Source organism: Gavialis gangeticus, unplaced genomic scaffold (assembly GCF_001723915.1).
Source record: "Gavialis gangeticus isolate Ggan-Ray unplaced genomic scaffold, GavGan_comp1, whole genome shotgun sequence".
NCBI classification, from domain to species: domain Eukaryota; kingdom Metazoa; phylum Chordata; order Crocodylia; family Gavialidae; genus Gavialis; species Gavialis gangeticus.
Genome location: NW_017729004.1, coordinates 1,419,622 through 1,433,580, shown reverse-complemented (window position 1 = coordinate 1,433,580; position 13,959 = coordinate 1,419,622). Strand labels below are relative to the sequence as shown.

The following is a 13,959-nucleotide window of genomic DNA, read 5'->3' as shown; positions in this document are numbered from 1 at the left end:
GGGGGGGGGGGGGGGCGCTAGGGAAACAAGGTCTCTCCCAAACCTTTCTGGTCCCCCCCAGTGAGTTTACAGATGGTCACCAGGTCCCCCCTCAGCCTTCTCTTGTGAAGGCTGAACAGGTTCAGGTCCCTCGTCTCTCACTGTAGGGTCTGCCCTGTTGTCCCCGGATCATGCGAGCGGCCTCCTCTGGACCCTCTCCATGTTGTCCACATCCCTCCTGAGGTGGGGCACACATAACTGGACACAGTACTCCAGCTGATGCTAGCTCTTTGTGCCATTCAAACATTCCTCTCCAAAGACAACAGGGCTTAGACACCTCAACACCCAAAGAGCAAAGCCTGGAATAGAAGAGGGCCAAGTGGCAAGTCTACTCTCTGACAGAAAGAAGCAGGTCAAGAACACTCAATCCAGTGCCGTGCCAAGTCTTCCACTCCCTCCCAAACAAGTTTAACAGGCCCAACGTTCCCCAGAATCAGGGCCATGCAAAGCAAAGGGCTACAATCGATGGCTTTTGGGAGGCCTGAAGAAAAATTTATGCCTCAAGAATATCACATGCATGGTTTTGGGAGAAGGCAGTGGGAGACAAGTTCAGATATCCATGAAAAAGAGGCGATGTTGCCCTCTAGCGGTTGTAGCCTCCTCAGGTCATAAACCCTAATACTGCTGCTCAGGCGTGGACTGTCACACTTCATCCACAGCCACCCCACTGTTATCATCATTAGACTCCAAGAGACTTACCAGCTTTTGTGCTACGACGTTATAGTGACTGAATGACTGGATCAGGGCCACAAAACAGACTTTACAGCCAGCTGGGAAATAACAAGAGACACATTATCACTGTGATCATGCACACACATATCATCATCATCAAAGTGTTTCCAATGCAGCAAAGGCAGAGGAAAAAATTAGATACCTAAAGCCTATCAAAAGAGGCCTGAGGGAGGGTGAAGAGGCTGCAAAGAGCCTTGTACCATCTGCCGGAGTGTGGCTGCAGAGTTCAGATGGGTTTAAAACATTTAAGGAGATTTTTGCCTAGTAAAGAATTTTAAAAAAATGGCTTAAAGAGGAGAGAGACACTTCCCTTTCTTCCCCCTAACTCTGCTGCTGGGAGAACCCTTGGCATTTCTACTAGTGGAGAGTCTGTCCAAATAGTAGCTTTGAAATAAAGACAGTGGCGCACACTGTCTTTTCCAATGAAGTGCTAATAGCTCTTGGACTCTCTAGTTCGGCTCTTCTGGGGCACAGACACATGGGCCTCATTTAAAGCTCGTCACGGCAGATTTGATAATAAATGAGAAACTGTAATAAATAAAAGTCTCATGAAGCTGACAGACAAATGCAGGTTTGGGATGACAAGGGAATCCAAAAACACTGCAGCAGCAGCCATCAGAAATGCCATCTTCAAGTTTGGGAGCACGTGGAGTTAGTTCTCCCCACCGGAGATGGTGAGGAGCTACCAGAAAGGAGTTCGCTATCATCCCACGAAGTGTGCATCCTGCTATGCCAGATGCATATGGCAAGATGTTTAGTTTCTGGGAACAGAAATAAAATTCCTCAGATCCAAAACATGTCATGGTTCAAGTCAAACCATGTCCCAGCGCTGCCGTGACCAATCCCAACAAGCAGCTCATTGTCAGCACTGGCCCTGGGAAGGAACAGGGTCTAGACATACATGCCACACTTGTTATTAAAGGAGGCATATAATCCAACCGCAAAGATGTTCCACATCATATGCAACTCTCCATTATATGTGGAACATCTCTGTGGCTTGTTTGCTATTTGATGGCCCTATAACTGGTCTGAATGTGTGGCATGCTGCAATTTACTTCTGGTTTCTGGTCAGGATTGAAGGGTACTGATACATAATTCCTACCAATGCAAGTGTTCATACAGCACCCAGCACAGTTAAAGGTTGAGTAACTTCTTTATCTGCATCACTGCTGAAGTTAACAAGAGAACAACATGTGGTGCAATAACTGTCCATCACAGGGAACCTCCAACAACCAAGGTGAGGCCATAGTGCTGGGCAGGAGCTCAGTCAGAAGAAAGGGGCAAGAAAGCCAGAGTGGAAAGTCTGCACAACCCCAAGGTCAAGATGCACTTCCGTGGCCCTTATTTTCGAAACACCCAGTGAGTGCAACAAGAGTTTGGTGAGATCTGCCCTTCAGCAACACGCCTGCAATCGTACTGTCTCAGAGCAAGCTACACAGCCGCGCAGACTGAGAAAGCCAGTCCCCATAATCACACTGCACATAACCACATGGCCAATGTACTGAGCCAGCCAGCAGCCTGCTCCAATACCCTGCCCTGCTCACCCCATGCTATCTCCTGAATGGAAGTATATAGTGACATTGGCCCTGCACCACAGATCAGCTCACCAGCCTTACCTCCAGATAAGATCACCTGTGAGGACCAGTGGGCGCATCTACACAAGACGCTTTAAGGCACATTAGCCTAAATTTAAGGCGTATTAGGGAGTGCATCTACACATGCACGCCCATAATGTGCTTTAAAAATTGTGATTTTGGGCTAATCACGCCTAAATTTGATACCTACAAATGCAGGTATCAAATTTAAGTGTGAATAGTTAAGGTGCATTAACACACATGCAGACGTGGTAATGTGCATTAGCGCTGTGTGCGGGGACTGACTTGGGACTAACTTTAGTGTTAATGCATTAATACACTTTAACGCCTGCATGTGTCGACACCTGCTTAAACCCGCTTAATGCGCATTACATTTATGCACACTTAAATGCACGTGTAGATATGCCCAGTGTGGTGCATTTGACTATGCTGCTGTCTGAAGTCCCAGAGATGTGCCCATGAAAGCAATGCAGAGATTTACTGCAGGCTTACAGCTTTGTCACAAGAGGTCTGGAAGAATCCAGGGATCTCCACAGTATTTAAAACAATTCAATTAGACCAACCTTATCAGACAAAATATTAGCAGGAGGAACCACCAGCGGAGGGAAAGCCTATAAGGCATCTTGTTTCTGTATAAAAAGGGCATTTGGGTACCCCAGGTTATTATAGCATAAAAGGGAGCATGGTGGATGATGGCACTGATATCTACACATCTTCCAGCCCCAAGGAGTCAGAGGGTTTTACAGCATTCACCTACCTGTGCAGCATTCCTGCTGGCAAAGCAGTACCTGACTTTGCAGAGTGAAAAACCAAACCCCAGAGAGATTACATGCCCTGGGAGTAGACAAGAGCCAATGAATGCCAATCCCCACTCTCCCACTGATCACAAGCTGCCACTGCTGCTTTACCCCACTGACAGGCCTCACTTGTGAGAGAACCTCCATCTAAAGGGAGAGAAACTGTAAGTCCTTTGTTGTACTCCACCTCTTCACCTACCTTTGAGGTAGAAAGAGAGGAAGTGGTGCACCAGGAAGCTGCCATCTGTCCTGGTGTCCCGCAGCAGAGTGAATGTCCCCTGAAAGACATGGAGCAAAAGAGCTTAAAGAGGAGATCCCACAACTGTTGCAGCAGATCAGATGGTGATCAAAGATATCGGAAAGGAAGATGCACACACATAGGTCCCACATATTCCATAAATTCTCATGCAATAGGGAAGTCACAATTAATTCACAATGGGGATTCTTTGTGCAGGATGAACAGGACCAGAAGGTGCTAAGAGGTCTCAGATTGTACTAGAGTTCTGCCAAGTGCAAGAAACGTGGCTCAACCCTGCCTAGCACAACTTTAAGGTTTCCTGCCATTGGCCAGTAACACAAAGAAGAGCCCAAGACTGCTGCTACAGGCTGATTTCAGCTGGAAAACTGAAGGACTTGTCCATTCAGCTGTCACTAGCAAATTTTCCCATCAGGGCTTGCTCCTGAGTGGTGGAAGGCAGTGTAAGGGAAGGGGCAGGGCTTGACTTCAGTGGAAACCGGGTTGCATGGACATCCATGTGACACCTCACACTGGTATCACTGGTGACTTGCTTCCAAGTTAAGTCTTGGCAGAAATCAGGAGCAATTTCACACTGGAGTCTGTCACATCACATTCACATGGTCATACCTGTGCTCCAAAGCAGACTGGTGGTCCTCCAGCCCCCTTCCCATGCTGCTTTGTGCCCTTCTCCAGTGGACCAGCCTTTACCTGTGCAGAGTCTACTGCCCTGAGGGTGTAGTGATCAACTATCACCTCCTGGTTTGCATGTTGTATACAGCCAGGTCCTATCTCTGTGCACCCACATAATCCAGGAGTCACCCATCTAGCAAGCACATCTACCAGCTCTTCCTACCTAAAACACATAAACCCTCCACCGTGCTTCCAACTTGACTTAGGCAGAGGCGTGGAACCTCCTCATCCCCGGAGGAGATGGAGTTCAGGAAGCCTTGGGGTCCAGACACAGAAATGACAGCAGACTGTAGGAAAGTGCCATGGTAATAGCCAATGGGTGACAACTGGGATGCTAGGCAGCACCATACCAAAGCCAAAGATAAGAGGATGGCTTGAGAGAGCAAAAAGGCTAAAAAGAAACGCCCCAGGCCTCCAGCAGCACTCCCACCACCTGCCCACAGTACAAGGAGTTGGATGGGACCCTAGAGAGGATTCCAGCCCGGACCTGCACTTCAGCCAAGGGCCAAGACCCAGGCACTCCACCCACAAAAGCATGCCTCACAGGCAACAGCCTGAATGTGGCCCACACAAGCCAACGTGGACACGATGTCACCAACGTCCCTGCTCCGCAGGTTCTCAGGCTGCCAGCGGCACTGCAAAGGAGACTAGTAAGCACTGCTGCACTTGTCTTTGTCATAGGTGACTGGTATCACGCACCAAGATGTACCAGCAATGCGTGTGTCTGCTCCCAAGGCTGGACAGCATTGTCATGGGTGGCTGAGTGAGCACCTTTTCCAAGTTCTGCTCCCCATGCCCCAAGTTACAACATCCCTCCACATGCTCAATGGGGTACAAACGGCCACTGCAAACTGTGCATGCTAGCTACAGCATGCTCACGACCTTCTGGACACTGCCACTTCCTTCCCTGGGACTCTCTCCTACCCTTCTGATGGAACCAATCGGTTTCTTGTGTCACATACTCAAAAAACAGCCACGATGCCACTGTCAGCTTCTTATGGATCAGCCTACTGCTCCAACTCTGCCCCCACAACCATGCCTATCCCCCAGGCCACCTGCTCGCCTTGCAATTGTGCTGGCTACCAACAGGAACATGCAGAGCTGCCGTTACGTTTACGGGGAGCCGAACATCCTACAGCTCTGTTACAAAGCAAGCACTGCATTTCAGTCATGCTGGAAATGAATCCAGTTCATCAGTGCAGGCTTGTTATCCACATAAATCTCATCACGGCACTTGTTTTTCAGTAACTGCTTAGCAAGCCCTTTTTAAATCAACACGAATCTTCAAAAGGGCTTTTTGCTGATTGAAGAAATGCGCTGGCAGACTTCATTTTTTTTTTTTAATCTACTCAAGGAAACACACAGCAGCATTAAGCCACTAGAAGCAGGCAACGTCTCATGATGAACAAAGCAAGCTCCCCGGAGGCCTAAAACGTATTGCAGAGTAACGTTAATGACACGGCTAACGTTGATCATGTCTGCAGGTATCAAATTTATGCATGAATAGCTAAATCACATTAACAAACATGTAGATGCGCTAATGCGCATTAACGTGATGTGTGTTCATTGACTTGAGACTAACTTTAGTCCCAAGTCATTCTACACACCTGCATTAATGCACATTAGCATGTGCACATGTAGATGAGCACCTAAATTGCCTTAAAGTGCACTAGGTTAGCGTGCATTAAGCTTAGGCATGGGTAAAAACACGTGTAGACATGCCCAGCAGCACACATCTGGCTGGGCTCTCCCTTCCCGCTGGAAATAGCTGCTGTCTGTACAGCAGACACATGTGGCAATCAAAAACCTGCCACAAAAAACATAGTTGGGGTGGCCAATTAATCCCTGTAGCCCATCTCAACCACTGCTAGCAGGGTGCTATTAGCAGCCTGGAAACTGAAGAGCTCCCATCCAATTCATGGCTGCTGCTAAGTGTCGAGGTGCTCTGAGCAATACTGCAGGCGCTGCAGAAAGCGGAAGGCTGAAGCTCTGGCAGGAATTAGCTGCTTCAGTCAGCTTACAGGGTGACTTTAATACCAAAATTGACAGGATTTGCCATGGGCTAGTGCCACTTGCACTATTAATTGGCTGCCCACCCCACCCGCGGACATCTTTGCTGGCTGGTGCTGTATTTCCTTGCAGTTTTGTCTCAAGGATCAGGAAGGAGAAGGATCTAGGGAACTACACACCATTCAGCTTCACCTCAGTCCCCGGAAAAATTATGGCACAGATCCTCAAGGAATCCATTTCTAAGCACTTGAAAGAGAAGGTGATTAAAAACAGTCAGCATGGATTCACCAGGGGCAAGTCGTGCCTGTCCAAACCAACTGCCTTCTATGATGACATGACTGCTTCTGTGGATGTAGGGAGACCAGTGCATGTGGTGTACCTTGATTTCAGCAAGGGTTTTGATGCAATCCCCCACAACATTTTTGCAAGCAAGCTAAGGAAGTACGGGCTGGATGAATGGATTGTAAGGTGGATAGCAAACTGGCTGGAGCATCAGGCTCAGAGAGTAGTAATCAATGGCTCAATGTCTACTTGGCAGCCGGTGTCAAGTGGAGTGCCCCAGGGGTCGGTCCTGGGGCTGGTTTTGTTCCATACCTTCATCAACAACCTGGAAGATGGCATAGAGTGCACCCTCAGCAAGTTCATAGATGATATCAAACCGGGGAGTGTAGCAGATATGCTGGAGAGTCAGGCTAGGATTCAGAGTGACCTAGACAAATTGGAGGATTGGGCCAAAAGGAGTCTCATGAGGTTCAACAAGGACAAGTGCAAAGTCCTGCACGTAGGACAGAACAATCCCATGCACCGGAACAGGCTGGGGACCAATTGGCTGAGCAGCAGCTCTATAGAAAAGGACCTGGGGGTGACCGTGGACAATGAGATGGATATGAACCAGCAGTGTGCCCTTGTTGCCAAGAAAGTTAACGGCATCCTGGGCTGCATTGGTAGGAGCGTTGACTGCAGATGGAGGGCAGTGATTCTTCCCCTCTACTCAGCACTGGGGAGGCCACATCTGGAGTCCTGTGTCCAGTTGTGGGCCCTGCACTATAGAAAAGATGTGGACAAGCTAGAGAGAGTCCAGTGGAGGGTAACAAAAATAGTTTGGGGGCTGGGGGACACGACTTGTGAGGAGAGGCTGAGGGAACTGGGCTGATTTAGCCTGGACAAGACTGAGGGAGGGATTTAATAGCAGCCTTTAACTACTTGAAGGAGAGTTGCAAAGAGGATGGAGCTAGACCAGGAGTGGGCAAAATATGGCCCCTGGGCCAGATCCAGCCTGCAGAGGGACTTTGTCTGGCCCACGTCAGATCCCTCTGTCCTGCCTGGCCCAGGTGCCATTCGGCCCATGGCACATCCTGCCGCCCCTGGGTGCGCAGCAGGGCTGGGATGGCTCTGTGGCTGGACTGCATTTCTAGGCAGCCTGAAGCAGCGGCAACTCTTTCTGGCTGCTGCCGCCACTAGCCCCAGCCCCATGCTACTGGTGGGGACCGGCACACAGCTCCACCCCAGCCCACCCACCGCTTCTGGGCCCTTTGTGCTGCAGCCACCCTTAGTTGAAGCCTGACCTCTGCTTCCAGAGCCTCTGACCCCAAACACCTCCTTCATGTGAGATGAAGTGGAGCCCAGCAGGTCCCACATCTGCCTTATGCAACCACCGCCACCCACTAGGAATAACCTCCATGAGCCAGAGGCTCCCTCCATCTCTGTTATTATGCAGTTGACAGGAAAGGCGGAGGGACCATGCTCAGAGTCTCCTAGGATGGTAGCTCTGAGGAAGCATCCCACAGAGGCAGGGTAGGATGGGAATGAACGATGGCTTGTTATTCTCCTTCCCTTCCAGGGGCAGCACCTCAGATGTCCAAGCCCTCACAAACACCAGCGTTAGTCCAGCCTGATGGCTGGTCATCTTGGGAACCTAAGAGGAACCCTTCAGTGAACTAGTGAAGGCTTCTGAGAGGAGGGCACAGGAGCAGGGGGTATTTCTCAGGGAAGAGAAGGCAAAGGGCCCCAAGGCTGAGAACAGAGAGCTCAGGGTCACCAGGGAACTGGCTGAGAAGGGGCTTGCAGGGACACAGCAGAGCCTCGCTGCGACTAAGTAGATACAGAGATGTAGAAACAAGGGTTTCTTGGGCAACATATTTTATTTGACTTGCTGCATAGCTGGGGGAGATGGCAGACGAGCCTTCGGGTACAAAAAAAGAGCTCATCTGATACCTCTCCCAGCTAGACAGTTGGTCCAATAAAAGATGTCACCAAAGAAGACTTACTTGTTGCATATTCCCTGGGCCACCGTGATACACTACTCCAGTCTTACTACAATATAGAGGCAAAGGCAGCCAACAGGCAATAAACAGGCAAAGCTTCCACTTCGGCCACTTAGCACACTCTTGCACACCCAACAGCCACAGGCTCCCCAACCTCAGTCCTACACTTGGGGGAACTCACCCACCCAAGCTCACCGATTCACAGCAAGCCACCGCCTCACCTCGGCTGGCAACGATTCATGGCATGCAGCACGAGCCGAGCTCCTTCTCTCCTCCCACTCCAGCCACAGTCACAATGAATCAATCAACAGCTCCAAGTTTTGTCAGCAAGTCTCCCTTCTCTCTTAGTGTCTCTCTGGCAGAGAAAGAGAGAGGGTGCATCTATGCACGTGCTTTATTGAGTAATTAGTTCTGCAGTAAAGCATCACTGTTTACAGGTCTGCTGGTATCAGGGTGCAGTAAACCAATGAACTCTGCCATACGATAGTAGTGTCGAGGACAGTACTGTCTTACAGCAGAGTCATTGCATGTGATTAAATGCAAGGGTAACTAGTGCCTGGTCAGCCCAGCCAGCTGGGGGGCAGCCCCTCCATTGCCACCCAGAGCCCAGGGCTGGCCCTCCGTGCCCCTTGCCAGCCTGGGGCTGCTCTCCCTGGCTCAAATTGCTGCTGTCCTAAGGACACATATAGATGCTGTGCCTGGGAGCAGTTTTCTCAAACTCCAGAGCACTTTGAGTTGATTTCTGTGCATTAACTGCCCATGTAGATGCACCCACTCCCTTGCAGAGAGAAAGACTCTCTCTCTTTCACAGCACTCACCAGGGAAGATGAGGATCCTCTTTAGGCTCCCACCCGTCAGGCAGAGAGTTGCTGTTTAGAAAACTCCCGGATCTCTGACAGACTCAAAGTGTGTGCGCCAGGCCCTACACAAGAAACCCACCTAGGCCAGGAAGGGTATGCCGTCTACCTGGGATCTCTTGATCACAGATTAACAACCTTTTACAGAAGCAGGGCGCTGGCTTCCCTTCCTACCGATGGGCACTCATCATTCTCTTCAGAATTAATTAAGCCAACCCCGACAGCAAAGAGCTATGCACATATGGCCACTGGACCCAGCCCCCAGGGCATGATGGCACACACCCAAAGCATTATCTCAAAAAATGGGTGCAAGATACCCCTGCTTGCATACCGCAGTTGATAGTTTTTGAGGTGCAGTCATCTTGCAAGCTGCTCAAGGCATCCTGGATGCCCCTGCCTCCCATCTGTTGGGAGGGTTTTCTCTGCTGTCTTTGCCGGTTGTACAGAAGGCAGCAAGCAGCTATGTGAACATTAGCAGTCATTGCCATTGGCAGCACAGCCCTCTCCTACCAGGCCACTCTTGCTCCTCAAGCTCAGATGTAAGGATGCACAGAGTGAAGCTATTGCAAGAAGTGTCCTTCTTCCAGCGGCCTCAGTTTCATCCTCCTCATTTCCTCTTAGCTCAGCTGCAGGCAGGGAAGGAGGAACAGCAACAGTGCTGCTGCAAGCAACCTTCTTGCAGAATGGCCCCCGGCCTGCAACACTGCAGCCACTCAGTGATGGCAAATGCATCTGCCTGACCACCAGCATCCCTGCTTGGAGAGCCAGCAGATCCTCCAGCACAAAACAGGAGAGGGTTGGGAGGGAAACGGCAGCAGCCATCAGGAAGAGGCATATTCTGAGATGGCAGGAGAGGAAACATGGGATAAGAGTCTCAAACAGAGGACAGAGTAAGACACTGAGGCCAACAGCAGGACTAAGGAGCATGGGACACTTGCGCACCTGGATCTCACAGCCATGTGCCCCATAATTTTCTCCTCTCCAAAACGTCCTACCAATGCTACCAGCAATAGAGCTGCCCTGGAAAGAGACACGAAGCAGGTGGCACTTGATGTTTTTCCCCCCACATTGCCCAGTCTGGCTTCCAGCTGCGTTAGACAGTTACTAGTAAAATGCCAGCTTCCAGTCTAGGTAGCAACACTGAAAAGCAAACCGTCAGCAGAGCTGGTCTGCTGCTGTGACAGTGGGAAATTTGGGGGCGGAAAAAGGCTTGTGGAGACAAGAGGTGTGTCTCAGTAGGGCAGTACCCTGACCGCATGCTTCAGTCTTGAGTGGGAGGTTACACTCAAGCCAGAGAAGTGGTGGACTCTCCATCCTTCAAGGTTTTTAAAGGTCTGGGTGGACAAAGCCCTGGCTGGGATGATGTAGTTGGCACTGGTCCTGCTTTGAGCAGGGGGTTGGACTAGATGTGACCTCCTGAGGTCCCTTCCCACCTCATTTTCTGATTATATGATTTATAGATCACAACATACTCCTGCCTTCATAGGACGATAGCCTTACCCCACAAAACTGTTTGTCCCATCTACCCTGCCAAGGCACTCTATCATGTAGGTTTGACCACCGGGCCTCGAACACTCAATCCTGTGCAGCCCTGGCTCAAGCACTGGGTAGTGTATGCCTTGTAAATTTCCGCAAATCGCGGAGTAGGTGTTCCCTCCGCGGGTAGTCTTCCCTTATCTCTCCTGCCACGACTTTGAATGTTCCTCAGTGGAGGGTTGGCTACCCAGGGATCTTCTGTGACACACGGTCTACCCGACGGTCACCCACAGGGGTCCGCCACCCCTACACCCTGTCCTCATGCCACCTCGATGGATTGCTCGATCTTCGTGACCATGTGCCTCTTTTTACACTCCTGAGGAGCCTCTTGAGTTCCTTCCCATCCTGGATGTCAGCCCCTGATACCGATTTCCTTACTCCGCCCCGGCTGTCCAGTTTTGGGGTCTCACTCGTGGAATCTGTACTCGCCTACGGTGCACTCTCGCCCTAAGGCCTTAATCCGATACGAAGCCCTGATCCCACACACCAGGTACAGCCATGGAGTAACCCCACACACCAGGTCCACTGAGTGCCAACACGACTTAGCATGCAGGGCTATGTCGCCCGGCCTGCAGAACTCCCCAGGGGCCCAGTTACTTGGCAACAGAGGAGCAGCAGTTAATGCCACAGCTCCCCTAATGCCAAATTTTCAGAGCCATGGACAGATGCACAAGCCAAATGACAGCTGGATCTGGCCCATGAATCAGAGACTGAGCACCCTTGCTCCAGCATCTGAGATTTGCCAGGAAGGAGCACTCCCTTCCAGCACTGCCCTGCAGAGTGAGAGCATGGTTGCAATAAGTTAAGGAAAGCTGGACCAGGCAGACTACCAAGGAAAAAAACGATGCTCTAAACAGTTATGTTAGCAACTCAGCAGGTGACACTTAATCCCTCTGAGCCTTCATCTAGCACCTGGGTCTATTTAAGATCATCCAAAACTCCAGACGGAGGATTCAGGCCAAGAGCAAAGGAACGGCTGGGCCTGTGTATGACCCCAGGCTCATCCTGTCTCCAACGGTGGCCAGCACCAGCTGTTCCTGAGGCAGGTCTAAGACCCCAGCGGTTCTCTAACTCTTTGTACTCTCTCTCATCCGATCTAAAACAGGGAACCATTCAACATTATGCAGCTGAATATTTTGTAGGCTTACAGTGACTGCCCAAGGAAGAGGCCTGTGTTACGTGGGCTACAGCCATCCCCAGAGTGAAACTACCCCTGCCTGAGTCTTTGCCAGGATCAGAAGCTAAGATAGCAAATGACAGAAAGTAAAGGGGAAAGAGGAACAGCCATCTTCCCATTGTTCTAAAGAGCCGTTTTGTATCTTGCTATGGTAAAAACAACGAAGCCAGCAGTCAGCTGTCTGCATTGCTGCCCAAACCCAGCCACCGTCATTGGCCACTTTTGTAGAAGCGTCTCAGCAGCAGCAGGTCTGGAGGGACCTGGAGGAGAAAAGCAGCGGCAGCAGACACTAGGAGCTGTGTGTGTGAAGCTGGCAAATCAGCTTATTAAATGAGGGTGGAGATGCACGGATAGATGAAAAGAGAGCAAAGCAGGTCATGAAGAGCCTTGAAAGAAAGGACAGGAATTTTAATTTCTCTCACCCCCTCCTACAACTGATGAAGAACGTCTTACATTTGAAAGCTTCTCTAACTCTATGGCAACTATAATGAAAGCTACCACCCTGAGAAACCCTTGCTTCTCGCATAACTCCTGGGCCATCGTGACTACAACATCACCCTTCTGCTACCACCACAAGTTACCAAATTAAGTGACATGGGTGCATCGCATCTACGTCGAGGGTCTGAAGTAGTGCAACTACAGCAGGATCTGCACACTAACAAACACATGCGCAGGGCTGAATCGGGAGCAATTTAGCACGTGGTCAGCACACCTGGCAAGGGAGGACAGCATTGCAGCAGCAGTTCCCAATCTTTGCCCCACAGCAACTTGCTTCCAGCCCAAGCCTGCCCCACCATAACTGCATTTTTGCAAACCAGCGTCACAAACCCCCACTGAGCTCCGACCCCGAGTTTTGGAGCTGCTGCATTACAGCGGGGGTGTCAAACGCATGGTCTCCACAGAGCCCCTTCTTCCATCCCTTGGTGCTGGCCCTGGGTCTGAACTGACCCGGACCAGCCCCATGGGCAGGGCCCAGGATGAATGCAGCACGCAGCACTTGCTCCAGGACACACGCTGCACACGGGGCCAACTCCGCGCAGTCTGAGACCAGTGCTTGCACTGGCTGCGGCAGGCACCATGGATGCCACAGGAGGTGCCCACGGACCCGCCAGAGCCAGCCCCTGCCACCGCCTGTGCCTGCGGGCTGGCGACTTCAGCACCCGGCTCGAGAGCCGGCAGGGCCCCTCCAGCCAGCGCGGCGCAGACGAGCCAGCTCGTCATGTGTCACCAGCAAGAAACACGGACGCTGGATATGGCCGGGGACAGACGGGGAACGCCAGCGATGCGCAGGGCAGGAGACAGGAGCGCACAGCTTCTGCAACCGCCGACGCAGGTGACGGAGAAAAAGATCCGCTTCTCTATGGACTGCGAGAGAAATATCTGTATGTCTATAGGTTTTGAGAAAAATATCTGTGAGAAATACCAATTTCTCTATGGATTTTGAGAGAAATATCCATTTATGGATTTTGAGAGAAATATCTGTGCAACCATATCCCTTTCTCTGTGGATTTGGAGATCTGTGGATTTTGAGAGAAATATCTGTGAGAAATATCCATTTCTCTATCGATTTTGAGAGAAATATCTATAGGTCTATAGATTTTGGGAGAAATATTCATTCCTCTGTGGATTTCAAAAGAAATATTTGAGAGAAATATCTGTGAGAGAAATAGTTGAGAGAAATATCCATGAGAAATATTCATTTCTCTGTGGATTTTAGAGAAATATCCGTATCTCTGTAGATTTGGGGGGAACCGTCCATGTCTCCGTGGATTCTGGAAGATCTCGTTTCTCCGTGGACGATGGATGCTGACAGCTGTCTGCTCCTCCGTCTCTCGGGAAGCGGATACACCGTTAGTGGGCAGAGCTGTCCTGGGGTCACTACAATTCATTCATAAATCAAGGGCTGCGGGGTTGTCTAATCAAGCAGCAGCGGGGCGGCCGGGACTGCGGGGTGCTGGCTACTACAGCTCCCGACATGCACCGCGCACTGCCCGCCCCAAGCGGAGCGGGGACTACAGCTCCCG

The 13,959-nt window shown here is 50.7% G+C and overlaps 1 protein-coding gene across 1 annotated transcript in view; it reads right to left on the bottom strand.

The window, feature by feature from the left end:
• The window catches only part of ELP6 (elongator acetyltransferase complex subunit 6), a 49,410-nt gene that overhangs the window by 29,907 nt on the left and 5,544 nt on the right, over window positions 1–13,959 (bottom strand). Inside the window, exons 2-3 of the mRNA XM_019508003.1 lie at window positions 3,363–3,441; window positions 739–809 (exon numbers count right to left, since the gene is read on the bottom strand). Coding sequence (XP_019363548.1) covers window positions 739–809; window positions 3,363–3,441 — 150 coding nt within the window. The remainder of the gene's footprint in view (window positions 1–738; window positions 810–3,362; window positions 3,442–13,959) is intronic.